The 13,978-nt window shown below is 42.7% G+C and overlaps 1 protein-coding gene across 2 annotated transcripts in view; it reads right to left on the reverse strand.

Moving 5' to 3' along the window:
- Positions 1-13,978, reverse strand: part of CACNA2D3 (calcium voltage-gated channel auxiliary subunit alpha2delta 3) — an 875,732-nt gene that overhangs the window by 607,917 nt on the left and 253,837 nt on the right. For both annotated transcript variants that reach the window (XM_051851529.3, XM_051851528.3), the window contains exon 4: positions 5,302-5,361. In XM_051851529.3, the coding sequence (XP_051707489.1) occupies positions 5,302-5,361 (60 nt within the window). The remainder of the gene's footprint in view (positions 1-5,301; positions 5,362-13,978) is intronic.

Raw genomic sequence — 13,978 nt, forward strand, 5'->3', positions numbered from 1 at the left:
TTCTAATTCTGAAGCTTGGGTTTTCTGGCTCCACTACCTCCAGAGCTCAATGCCTTCCTCAGTCAGAGCAGGAAGGGATGGACCAGGGCCAGGCGGGAGCACAGGAAAGGAATCCCACAGCAGGAGAGGGGAGAAACCATCATTGCCACTGAGGCCTGTGCGTGCCCTGGTTAATGACAGCTTTTCCCCAGGACAGAAGCCTGGCTTTGCAACAGGAAAATGCTCTCTGGGGAAGAGCCTGTCCGTGGGCCGGTGGACAGGGTCAGTGGTTACAAGGTTAGCGCGGGGGCTTCTGAGCTGCCCGCCCTCCCCTCGGTCTCCTTCAACACAACCGGCAGCCAGGAGGAGGCCGAGGAAGCTGCTCCAGGAGCAGCAGAGACTCCTAGCCCGCACTTTGCAGTCGGCAGCTGCGTTGTGAGACAGGCTCTTGTTGCAGCGGTTGTGCCTTGGGAAGGGACACTGACCCCAGTTCCTTTCCACTTTCCCACTTGTTGGCCCTCTGAATGTCACCACCAGGCCTTTTCTTCCCCCTTTACTTACAAAACAGCAAAGAAGAAGTATTAGAGAAAACTTCGTAATGGAAAAAAGCTTCCACAGGACACCCAATTCTAAACCATGATGTTTTTCTTTTTCATGATGCACCAGCTCTGTGCAATTGGCACCTATTTGAGACAGCTTTCAAAGAAAATATGTTTGTGGTTCAAAGATAAGCAGGTTTTTAGTAAACTGTCAAAAGTATTTTTTTTTTCATCTCCTTGGCTGCCAGTGGAAAAACCCAAATAGAGAATAAGAGGGGGAAGGCATTCTCTGAGTAACAGCAGAAGATGTGTAGACCTGGCTTTCTGCAAATTAAACAGCCAGAGTATTCTAAGCTGCAGTCTCCCACTCCTCCTACTGCTAAATTGGATTTCATTATCAAAACACTGAGGGTGAAATATTAAAATAACCAAATGCCTTCATTAAAACACAGGTTGCTTTTTACTGTATCTACAGTAAAGTATTTTTTATTGTATCTACCAATCTTTTAGGAAAAGCCTACGATAATTCACGGCATAAAAAACATAGAGGACGGATGCTATTTTAATCAATAACGGCAATTACGACTGAACGTTTCCCTAAGAGGAATATCAGGGCAAAAAGAACCAAACCCAGACAACGGCAGCACAGACCACCAGGCCCCCACAAAGGAGAAGAAGACCGAGGTCTTCTCCCTCCATGCACATCCACTTCATCAGAGGCCTCCCAGCTACAGTTTCCCACCAAAGCGCACACACCTCATTCTGCCCCTGAGTTGATTCCACGGACGCCAGCGCAGGCAGTGCATGTCTGCTTTCTGCAGAGGACGCCGCGTTTTGGTTTGTTCACAAGGTGCTGCGTATCGCCACCTGCCCCATATGTCCTTGTTAAGAACAACCTAATGCCACCTGTAAGGACCTCATAGGAGGGCCTGCAGCCCACAGGGAAAGAGCTAAACCCCTGGAGAAACTAGGAAAGGAATTTCAGTGGACAATAAAACCCCCACAGTAAAGGAGGCATACCTTTCTCTTTTTTGGAACTTTTGACACATCTACCAATGAAAAGGAATCCTTCACTCTCACTGCATGTAAAGGTTGCAACACCGCAGAGTCTCGTGCATCACTTCTCTTCTGTTAGGGGAACAGGGGAGCTAACACCGATGTAACTGGAAGCTATACACTTTAGGAAACCTCATAACGCTTTCCTTCTTTCTGTGGGAAAACAGACATCTGGCTCCATCCGTGCTTCCTGAACCAACAGCAAATGGTCTTCTTCGCCATTATTTCATGGGGAACAGACTCCCAGTTTTGTTGTTTGTTTGTTTTTGATAAACGCAATCTGCCTGCAGGGTTACCGAGAGGTCAGTGGAACCCGGATTAACAATTGATCAGCTCAGGTCCTGCACGCAGCCCTGCTGCCTAGGTAACTGCAACGGGGCTGGCACCCAAGCTGCTACCAGACCTGCACTTAATAGCGCCGGCGCCTCAGCAACTTCAAAGCCTTCCTCTAAGTGGAGACGGATCCCTCCACCCACATCCATTTCATCAAAGGCCTCCCTTCTGCAGTTTTGAGAGCACGCGGCTCATGCTGACCCTGAGACAATTCCACCGACACCTGTGCCTGCATAGAGAATGACCCTGTGCAGTTCTGATTATTTCAACATCTACTCTCGTGTTCAGACCACAGTGGGACCCTCTGATTTACTTTTTGTTCACATACAGAACAGAGGCCTAGGGAAGAAAAACCGATCTTCTTTTCCTTCTCAGGAGAACAAAACCGAGAGATTCGTTTCCTCTGTCCCCTTTTTTAAAAGATGCCAATATTGCCTTAGTTTTTACAGCACTACATTTGACAAGGGGAGTTGGCTGATACATCAAAATTTTATTGTAAAGCTTCAGTAACAGGAAGTCAGAACATTCTTGGACCCTAGCAATAGCTTCCTAAGGACAAAAGAAGCATGTTTACATTTACTGAACTAGATCACAGGACATTCTTCCTCTGCTGAGGGATAAATAATCTCCTAAGGTTCCTCTCCATGCTTGGCAGAGAACTGATCTCAAAGTAAAATGGACTAGAGGAGCCACAAATACCAGATTTTCCAAAATAATCCTGATGCCCAATAACCCCTCGCAGTCACCTGAAAACTGATTCCTCACTACAGAACCAATGAATCCAAGTGCTCGGTCCAGACAAAAACAGGATAAGGATATTCTCTAACACTATTACAATACAGAAGTCAAAGTGAGCAATCCAACACTGATGCAGTATTATCATCCGATGCACACTTTCCAGCCAAATCTTTTTTTATTTTTCTTGTTCAAGACCCAATTCAGGATCACACAGACATTTGCTTGCCAAGAGTCCTTAGCCTCTTTTAACTTGGAACAAGTTCTCCACATTTCTGTCTTTCTTGACCTTGACAGTTTTGAAGAACAGAATAGACAGTTACTTTGTACATTGTTTTTCAATCTACATGTCTCATTTTATACCAATTAGACTCAAGATATATTTCTTAGTCAAGAATTCTATGTAAGTGACGCTGTACTCTCCCAGGTGACACTGCCTCTTCCGGTGGCATTTGACATCACTTTGTCCCGTGGCTCATGGCTAATTTTGATTACCTGTTTAAGGTGGTATCTGCCAGGTTTCTCTATAGCAAAGTTACTATTTCTTCCTTTGTTATCGGTAAGTCATTTGTAAGCAGATACTTTTGGAATGTACATCTCTATTCTTCACCAAATTTTTACTTACTAGTTTTAGCATCCATTGAAGATCCTTGCCTGAAGCAATTATGACTATACTTTTCAAATTCCATCATTATATGTGTATATATACATATTCATCATTATGACATATATAATTCAAATTCAATCATTATGACATATATATCAGGTGACATTTTTCTATAAGAGCTTTCCCTCCTCATTCATTTACGTCTTTACACATCTATTTATTATCAAGAGTGGTTCATGACTTCTTATGTTATTCATTGTTATAATCTGAGTTGATCTGAGTTTCTTACTTCAGAATATTCCTAAGATTTCAGGAAATTTCCCTTGGGAATGCAACTAAGCGGTCCTTACAATTTTTATCCTTACAAAAGCACTTCTTGGTGCTTCCACTGAATCTCTCCCAGCCCACTGTAGAAGTCCAAAACCTCTGAAGACAGATGTAGCCAGCAAATGGCCCCCAGCTCTTCCTGGGTCTACCACATGGATACAGCTGTAGGAAGGCAAGGTCTTCCTTGCTATCCTCAAGGTCATTCTTACCATCCCATTCTTGCTCTTACACCCTTGCTTAAAGAGCTAGGCCAGCTTTCTGATCCTCTCCCAAAGCTGCCAATAATCCCTGGCATTCCTCCCTCCCACCCTGGAACTTCTTAGGCTTGTTTATACTTCTGGCTCTGTTTGTTTTATATGTTGAATGTAACATCTGTAAATGACCCCAGTATGGTAGGTTGACATTTTTCAGTTTACTTCTTCAGACCTAGTCTTCAACATTCTCCACCCAGATAAGTGACTCAGGAGACTGAACTACCTCAACTGCAAAAGCAGTTGGATTCAGCCAATGGTAGATACCAGAAAGAGGTAAGAGTGCAGCAGACTGTTACTGAGGTACCTTCTCCCCACATTCCAGCACTGTCAGTTCACCATGAGTGTCTGCCTTTCTCCATCTAACACACTTGCCATGTAGCTACTTCTACACTCCCTGGGTTCTGGAAACCACTCCTGGACTTTGCTTCTTCAGGTCAGAAGTATGGCTAGTCTGAATATACCACCACAACTCTTAACCCTGGCCACACATTTGTAAATACTTCTTTTATTAAGCTTTCCTCAACCACCCCATTTAAATGTGCATTCTTTTACCCACAAAGCAAAAAATATAGAAAGGAGTGATGACAAGAGGTGTACTCACAGGAGAGAGACACAACCAAAAGCTGTCATTGCTATTGCCAGTTTGCATGTGTGTACTTCAAGATTTATGTCTGCCTTTATGTTTTCCATATAAATGAAAACATATCCCAAAAAAGCAATATTTCCTAATCGTGACCACATGCCACTAAAAGAGGTATGTTCTATCAAAGTGCAAACTTAGAGATTAAGATTTGCTCTTTTGGTTTTCCTAGCAGTAAGGAAAAACCACAGAGCTCAAAGTGACAATTTAAATGAAAGTTCACTCAGGAGAAATCCAAAGACACTCCCAAGTGTTATTCAATTCACTTACTGCCATTTACTGTACTTTCAAAATGGGTCAACATCAGAATCCCCAACCAGACACAAGTGTGCCATGACCAGATACGAGATCTTCTACAAGAAACTTATTAAACAGATGTTCACATTCCAAGTCAGTGAGTGATTTAACTTCTAAGTATAATTAACAAGCAAGTCAAAGTCAGATGCATTATAATATTGTTCTCAGTCACTTGCATTTCAAAATACTGCCCCAGAAGTGAGATTTGAATACATTCTATCTTATCAATTTACCATCGAGAGTTCTGATGATTACTGTCAGTTGACTGACACAATACCCCCCAAATCTGGGGAAAGTTCACTGAAATCTGGTCACACACATATGAGTATGTGGCATCGCCACTACAACTGTCATTGGCGGGCAAGGGTAGAGGATTGCTTCTGTGTCCTTCCAAGAAGTGGGCACACTTAATTCACCTTTGCACCATCCTCTCAAAAGCCTTTCTCTCTCAACCACTGAAACTTGATATTCCTAATATTTCTTCTTTGGCAGCAAACAACACAAAATGATTTAACTCAAACCATCATCAGTTACCTGCAAGTCTGCATCAAACTCGTGTTTCAGGTGGGCCTCTTCTGCAGCCTCCACCAGACGCTGAAAAGACAGAAAGCAACACAAAGTGTGAGAACCGTGGCCTGGGCCCCGTTTCTGTAACATGAAGAGACTGGAGCTCACTCATTGTCCAAGAGTGGCTGAGCACATCATAGTGCATACACTGTGGCTTGGTGCCTTTGCTCCCAGGAAACTGAAAATAAGTCCATTATTGTCAAAATCTCATTTCTGCCTTCCTCATTTAATCATAATGCTTCCTATAAATGTTATTGTTATGTACATCTATAAACCAACAACTCTGTTATTTTTCATAATTCAAAGGTCCTTGAAGTCCAAACAGGATCAAAACCAATCAATAGCAGTGTAGTCCTCAGGTATAGTGGGGACTGGCGCTGAACTGAGTCCAACTCTAACTGGACTAACTTTCTACCCCATGGATTTGGAAAAGAGTACCTATTTTTTAAAGATTTATTTATTTATTTGAAAGTCAGAGTTACACAGAGAGAGAAGGAGAGACAGAGAGAGAAAGAAACAGTGGTCCTCCATCCACCAGCTCACTCTCCAGATGGCTGCACGGATGGAGCTGCACCGATCCGAAGTCAGGAGCCAGGAGCCTCTTCCGGGTCTCCCAGATGAATGCAGAGGCCCAAAGACCTGAGCCATCCTCCACCACCCTCCCAGGCCACAGCAGAGAGCCGGACTGGAACTGGAGCAGCCAGGACCCAAACCGGCGCACACATGGAACGCTGGCACTGCAGGCGGCAGCCCCACCTGCTATGCCACAGTGCTGGCCCCGAGTGCCTATTTTAAAACCTACAATTATCTAAGGTCAACTTTTTTTCTATACCTATTCTAATATCAGGTGATAATTACTTGCATTTTACTGTACACCAAAGCCATTATGACAATCTATATCCCAAAAGAAGTGATCACTGAAATTAAATCAATACCTAGGATTCACAAGAATACTACTGTTCATAACCCTTAACCAACTAAATTCAATCAATTCATATTCTTATGAAAACAACTTTACAACATGTCTTCATTAGCAGTAGTCAGGGATCAGAATCATTTTTACTTTAACTTGATTTTATCAAAAATGAGGTATTTCCCACCACGAAAATAGGCTGGAGGACATAACAGAAAATTCTCATTCAATGAAATATTTCACTGAAATGTCATTGAACTAACAAAACAAAAAGCTCTTTACAGACAAGTAAAAATTCAATAATTTCTATTTTTCCCATGGTTACTCACACAGCCTATGCTGGCTTTAACTTGCCTTTCCTGGAAATAATACAGACAGGAGTTTAACAGGTCAAGTTTTTAAAATATTGACATTAGTATCAATCTCTGAATGGTCACTAATGGACAAATTCCTATGAATAATAATTAAATGAATATGGAGATAAAGAGGCTGAAATAAGATTGGGTAACTTCAGGCAGCAGGAGAGAGCACCAAAGGGAGAGGGAGAGGGAGAGGGAGAGAGAGAAACTGGAGGGCAGGGAGGGGAAACAGTGCTGCTCACAGACCCGAATCTGAAGGGACGGAAATGTGGGTTTTCATTCTCCTTTCAGTCAGTTGGGAGGTCAGGAAGGTCAATCAAACAGCTGACCGCAGAGAACATTCCAGAGCCAGAACCAGCAGATCTGATCCTAATTTCAGTCCTGCCGCCAGCCCACTACACTTGAGAAAGCTTGGGCCAGCGCTTTTCCCTCTCTGGGCCTGGTTTGCTCATCTGAGACGCATGCAGAGGTAAACCCAGATGGGTGGTTCTCAAAGCGTGGTGCTCCATCCACAGCATGAGTTTCACCTGAGAACTTGCTGGGACTGCAGACCTCTCAGGGCTCATCCCAGTCCTGGCCAATCAGCAGCTCTGGGGCTGGGGCCAGCCAGCTGTGACATCCAGGTGATTCCAATGCTGCTCAAGCTGGAAGCAGCCCTTGCACACACGCCCTCCCTCACCCTCAGCGCCTGGATGACGGAGCTCCACCAACCCAACAGGAGCTTTCCACTCTCGTTCACCATGAGAAAATGTGGGTGCAAATCGATTTTCATTTTAACGCATCAAATTCTTTACAGATGAGAGATATAACACGGAGGGGGTATAAACTTGGGGGAAAAAAAACTAAGAAGACACACAGAGACTGGTTATGTGGCCTCAAACTTTCAGTGGGTCATGGTTTACTCAGAACCCTCATTGTCAATGAAAAGCTCATCAGTCTCCTAGAACCATAATGGCTAATTGGCAAATGTCTCCGTGTGGATCCAAACTCATGAGTGGCAGACAGTGACATAAGAAATCTGCATGTTCCTGATATATTATTCTCTTAATTTTGGTAAAAGACTGAGGATTTCTATGCATCTATCATGAAATCACTTACATACTGAGTTTTATGGAGTATGCATATACATTATGCAGGTCTGAACACTTCTATTATCCAAACAAATCATGCATTGTGAGCATTTACTTAAACACAAACAAGTTCTTTTTTAATAGCATCTAAGCACTCTGAGAATCCAGAGAAAAAGTGGTGATGAAATATCTAAATGATCAACAAAGAAGAACAAAATAAAACTTAATATGGGGAAATGAAAAGAATTGGGAGGGGGGGACGACCAATAAAGTATGGGAGGTCCAATTAATAAGAGAAAAATATGGAAATAACAGACAAAGCTGAAATTGCCATGCAACAATACAGCATGAAAGTATTGTAAATAACACGTATCACAGTTGTATATATTATACATACAACCATACACATCATATTCTTATACAACATGAAACATGTTTCAACCACAAACACCACAATAAAAGGTATAGGGCACAAGAATGTCACACCGGACACAATTCAGTAATATCACATTAACTCCTAAGAGAAGCTAGACTACTGCCTTCTACGCTGAGCACAATGAGTATATGAAAATTTGACTTCTTAGCCAGATTTTATGTTCACTTGCAACTTAAATCTGCTACATGGCTGTTTTTGTGTTTTTTTTGTTTGTTTTTGTTTTTGTTTTTGTTTTTGTTTTTTTGTATCTTGATTTACCTGACATATTTCTTGTTTAAATCACTCTCACTACAAAGACTGAAGAACTACAACTCAAGAGAAGACAGTCAATGGCAGCAACACAGAACAGTTATCCTCTGCAAAGTAACTAAGTATTTTGGAACAGGGCTCTCTCTGAAAGGTAAGGCTGTTCATGAAGTCAGCCACAGAGTTCCCCAACCTGTGCTCTGAGGCCGAAGACAGACAGGTGAACATTTCCTGGGACAACCCTACAGAAGAGGCTCAGCACTGGGCGCGCTGGCCCTGAAGAACAGCACATCAAGACCTGAGCGCTTTGTGGGAAGAACAAAGACTGGCTGACCTTTCTTCCGAAGTACTCATGAAAGTAAATGACTTAAAAGAAATATTATTTAAGAAGGAAACCATGTGCCATAAATTTACCTAAAGCCAAACCCTGGGGACAGAAGTTCCTCCTGTTAATAAAATAAAAATGAAGGAATCATCCTCTAACAAAGTCAAGACCATTCAAGTTCAAATGCTGATGCTTGCCATAGAAAATAACAGTCTGTAATATCTCTTTTCTGGGCAAATATCCTTAAAATCTAAGTCAAATAAAGTGTATTTTTAAAATAAGCTTGATTATTACTTGCAGGTATGAAAAATCTGTTACATTTACTAATATTTTAGTTATTATATAAGACACCACCAGTGAGCCCTGGGAAAACGTTACTTTATTATATCTATTAGAAAGGGAGTGTATTTTTAACAATAATAAGTTAATTTTCTCTTATGTGAATTCCCTTTTTGGATCTGCAGATGGGATTATAGAATAGTGAATGCGGTTTTTAATTAAAATTGAACACTGGAAATGAAATGGCTTTGAAGACGCTAGTCCTCAGAGCTGAGTGTTGAGGTAAGGGAAAGAAGCAGTTCTGTGCATGGATTTTCTCCCCTCCCCCTTCTTCAAGTCCAAAGTGTTTTCCTACTCAGTAAAAATGATACCAATATATTGGAATAGGCACCCTGGGCTGTGAACAAAACACCTACAAGCAGAGAGGCTGTAATTCATGAGCTGATGCACATCTCATTGGCGTTTCATATTTTTATGTAACTCTTCTGTTTCAGTGAAACAACAACAAGAGATTTCTTTACAAACAAGAACTTGGAAGGCATGGCTCCTGGGTAGTATTTATAGCCACAGCAAAGGTAAAACCACTACTGAGTACAGCAGGGAAATTAAAGCACTTGGTTTAAAATCACATCTTATTTCTCGTTACGATGACCCCGTGTACACCCACACAGCACTACAGAACTCAGTCTCCCATGGCCTCCTCCTCAATGCTTAAATCAAGACAAGGGTCAAAGACATTGTAGAGGGCAAGCTTTCCGTCACGGTTCACAGAGGGGAGAATCAGACACCAAGTCAAAGTAAAAATTGAATCAGGAGAAGAAAATGATTTTTTTTGTTCTATTCCTATTTTATTTTATTTTTGTTCCTGGCCACTTTACTTTAATAAGAGTGGAAAAGAAAGAAATGTGCAGTGAGCAGTGGGAAAGGCAATGGAAAACAAGATCACACAACCGAAGTAGCTGACTGCTGGGCTCCTACTGACTTGATCAGAAGGAACACTTTGTGTACAAACGAAAAAAACTTTTTTTAAATCCCTAAAATGGGAGGGAAGGAGACAATTATGGATAAAAATCCTTAAAGCAAAGCAGTAATATAAAAACCATATGGGATACCAAAGTAAAAAGTTATTTTATTTCTCATGTTAAAGCTAAAAAGCTTTGGCTTGTAAAAGCTGTTATAATGGGATGTTTGAATCTAACAAAGATTTCAAAGCACTTACTATGTTTGGTGGTTTTCACTGAATGTTTCGCAACACATTTGATACTCATACCAGGGTCTTTACTGCCTTTTTTTTTTTTTTTTCTGGAATGAAAACATTACTTTTTCTCAAATACAGTTTAAGCTCAACTGGGGTGATTCTAAAGAAAATCTATAATCATGAACATGGATTTGGGCTGTACTGATGACTAACTTGGAACTCGTCATTGAACTGTCATTAATCCTAAGAGCTGGAGGTCACATGGTTCTTCCTTCTAACCAACAAGAGCTATTAACACACACAAACAAACAACCCAAATGCAGTGGAAATGTGTGGCTCATCTTTTCCTTATCCTGCATTCCATGGCTTCTGTTGTAAGGGTTGGCATTCGATGCCCATCAATGAGGACCTGAGGCTAATGCTATCCTAGCAAGGCCAGAGCTGCATCCCCAGCTTCAGATACAGACAGAGGAGACCTGCATCTTCTCCAAGTCACAGATTTCAAACTCAACCAGCCCCGGAAATAAAATCAATGATCCCTTAAACTCATTAAGGGCTGCCATTGCATCAAAAGATGTACCCAAGAACACAAACAAAATGAGATTGGTTTGTGGCTAGGATTAACATCAGATACTTCTCTCTTGTATCAAGGATCAGAAATCACCCATTTATAAGAACCATAATATTAAAGAAATCAAATTGTTAAAGTTTGCATTTTCATTCCTTCTGGTGTTGAAATTTCTTCCCTTCTGCTCTCCAGAAATTTTATCACTCTGTGTAAGTGTAGACCAATCTATGCCGCCTTTGTAGCTAGAGCAGTTAGATGACTATTGCCCGCAATGTGCAGCTGCTACCAATAGTGATCCAAGAAACAACAGGAAGTGGTTCACAGAAGGGTGAGGGACAGACACAAGGCAAACAGAACAAGTGACAACCAATGCTGCCAGGAAGCCTCCCAGGAGAAATGAGAGGTAAGTTAAACTCTACAGGTAGCCAGAAGTATCCAGAGGAAGAAAGGTGCTGAAAGAATGATCCAGACAATAGGATGCTTCACACAAAGTTTTATGTTCTGGAAACAGTGATTAGAGAAAGATTCGAGAAATAGCTACGGGCACTCAGAGAGCTAGAAAGAGGCCACAAGGGTGCCTGATCAATCATCAGGAGAGAAGCAGAGCATGAACGAAGAACCAGGAGCCAGGGACATGGTTAGATGAGAAGAAAGCCACCCTGCAAAACTGCCTCTAGAGGTAGAGTCACATCCAAGTGTGTAATAATATTCTGCAATCCTTACTGATACAAATGTTTTTACTTTTCAATTCCAATAGTGGTGGCACATATAAATCACCATCCAGATGATCGTTTCTGTAGAGAAAAATACCTTTTAAAGAGCCTTCATTATTTCTTTGTTCCTGCCACAGAAATAAGCTTTGTTGCACACAAATGAGTATTTTGTATAAAATGACCTCCTGCCGGAAAGCTGCAAAGATTGCTTCTGCTTTTATAAGTGGCAAACATGTCAAAGTGGATCATAAAAGCTAATATATAAGGTTTCTAGAGAAAGCAGGCAACAGAACAAGGGGGCAAACACATCGTGGGCACACACGGGGAGCTTCCTTTCCTTCCACTCCTCTTCCCTGTCTTCCCCCAGCCAGAGAAGGCTCAAGACAAAGTAAGCATGGAGTTTGCATCAGAACATTCACAGTGGGTAATAAATTATCTTTATTCCACAGGAGATACCTGTTATCAGTTAAAGGCAGATGCAATTAATACCTGTTATCAACGTGGATGACCGATTTCCAAACCAAAGCCATCACCCTCTACATAGAAGGCTGTGTTTGTCCAAGTGCAGCCAAACCTTGCTCAAGGGTTTCCCAAGGTCCAAAGCAGCTCAGGGCGAAGGTAAGAGGAGAAGACAATCCTATTTCAGCTCAAGTAATTGTTCCAAACGATCCTACCTTTTAAAAGATGCTGTTCTGCTTATGTGCCTCCTGGGAATGTTCTGCAGTTGATTATCAAAATCAAGGCTATTTAACCACAAAACAGGAAACGTCCCATCAGGATGCTTCAGGCCTGGAGTCACTGAGCTGTTTCCTTTGTGGGCAATGGAACTGCCATTGACTTTCTGATGGGACAGTCTAGGATGAAGGGAGACCATGACATTGTATCATTGGAAGGATGCCCGTTTGTTTTCTGCAATGAAAGAAACTCTCCTGTGCTTGAGGGCTCTGCCAATGTGAACAAATTGTCCCAGCCTTTAATCACAACCTCTCCAAGGCATACTCAGGAGGTGTCAACTGGAACCCACAGGGGCAGAGCATTGAAGACAGCACCCACCTGGCCAAGGGAGACATGAACATCTGCCTCAGCGAAGTCACAGCCAAGACAGGGTCCTGCAGACGCACGCCTGCTCATCGCAGCCTCACACTCCCATCACTTCCCTTCAGTTCATCTTCACAACCGCTTGTTGAGAAACCATTAGGGAACTGGAAAGCCGTCAAGAACGAAGTGAGATACCAAGAAACAGATGATTTGCTCGGACCTCCAGAAGCTGTTGCTGCATTTTGTTGTCACAGAGTCAGAACCAGAGAGAAGGCTTTGCATCCAGGCCTTCCTACTCACGAGCTGCTTGGCACTAGGAAAAATCTTAATTTATCTGAGTCTTGGTTTTGTTATTGAGCAAGCTGAAGGAATACCATCTTCCATCTGCACCTCAGCATGTAAATGTGATAAAAACGTACACACAAAACATACCCCTCACCGAAGGATTCCACACAAGTGTAAGATATTATTAAGATGGGGCGGGGAGGGGAAAAGACAAGATTTTTCAGCATAGAACAGCTTGATTGGAACAAGGAAACTTCACAGAGTCTGTGCTTCCCACGGTTGGCTCTCATATGAGGAGAACTTGGAATAACTCCCCAAGTTCACAGTTACAAGGAGGTTATGTGAAAGTTAATTTTGCTGCCAGAGAAGGAACTCAAATCGCTTGCGTTCAAAAACACAGGGCTGTGCACCTGCTCCTTGAGGACTGGTTTTCAGAATCTACCACTCTCTTTTCCAGCTTCCGTGGTAAAAATCTGTGATCAGTGAGGCTGAAAATGGAATGAGGCAGACGCCTTTATTGAAAGGTTTGACTGATGTCCTCAGAATGGTGCAAACACAGAAATTAAGCTGTTTGCCAAAGCAAGCTTCTTTGACGGATGGCACCTGTGAGACACTGAACAGGCCGGTGAACATGGCAGGCAGCTCCTAGCCCCCAGGCCCCGGGCATGGCCAGGGAGGGAAAAGTCCCTTTCTCCTTGAAAATGGAATAATGCGGAACCATTTTCATGTCCATTCAGACCTTACCTTCTCAAGATGGATTTTTACAGAATTTTGGACCAGGGAAAAAGTCGGGCCGGCGCCGCGGCTCACTAGGCTAATCCTCCGCCTTGCGGCGACAGCACACTGGGTTCTAGTCCTGGTCGGGGTGCCAGATTCTGTCCCGGTTGCCCCTCTTCCAGGCCAGCTCTCTGCTGTGGCCAGGGAGTGCAGTGGAGGATGGCCCAAGTGCTTGGGCCCTGCACCCCATGGGAGACCAGGATAAGTACCTGGCTCCTGCCTTCGGATCAGCACAGTGCGCTGGCTGCAGCGCGCCAGCCGTGGTGGCCATTGGAGGGTGAACCAATGGCAAAGGAAGACCTTTCTCTCTGTCTCTCTCTCTCACTGTCCACTCTGCCTGTCAAAAATAAAAAATAAAAAAGAAAGAAAGAAAGAAAGAAAGAGAATCAGTCCAATTCCTTTCTTGCTCTTTCCTCCCAGGCAGCCATCCAAATTTT

The sequence above is a fragment of the Oryctolagus cuniculus genome, chromosome 10, assembly GCF_051225735.1.
Source record: "Oryctolagus cuniculus isolate XC-2025 breed Fujian yellow rabbit chromosome 10, ASM5122573v1, whole genome shotgun sequence".
Taxonomy (NCBI): Eukaryota; Metazoa; Chordata; class Mammalia; order Lagomorpha; family Leporidae; genus Oryctolagus; species Oryctolagus cuniculus.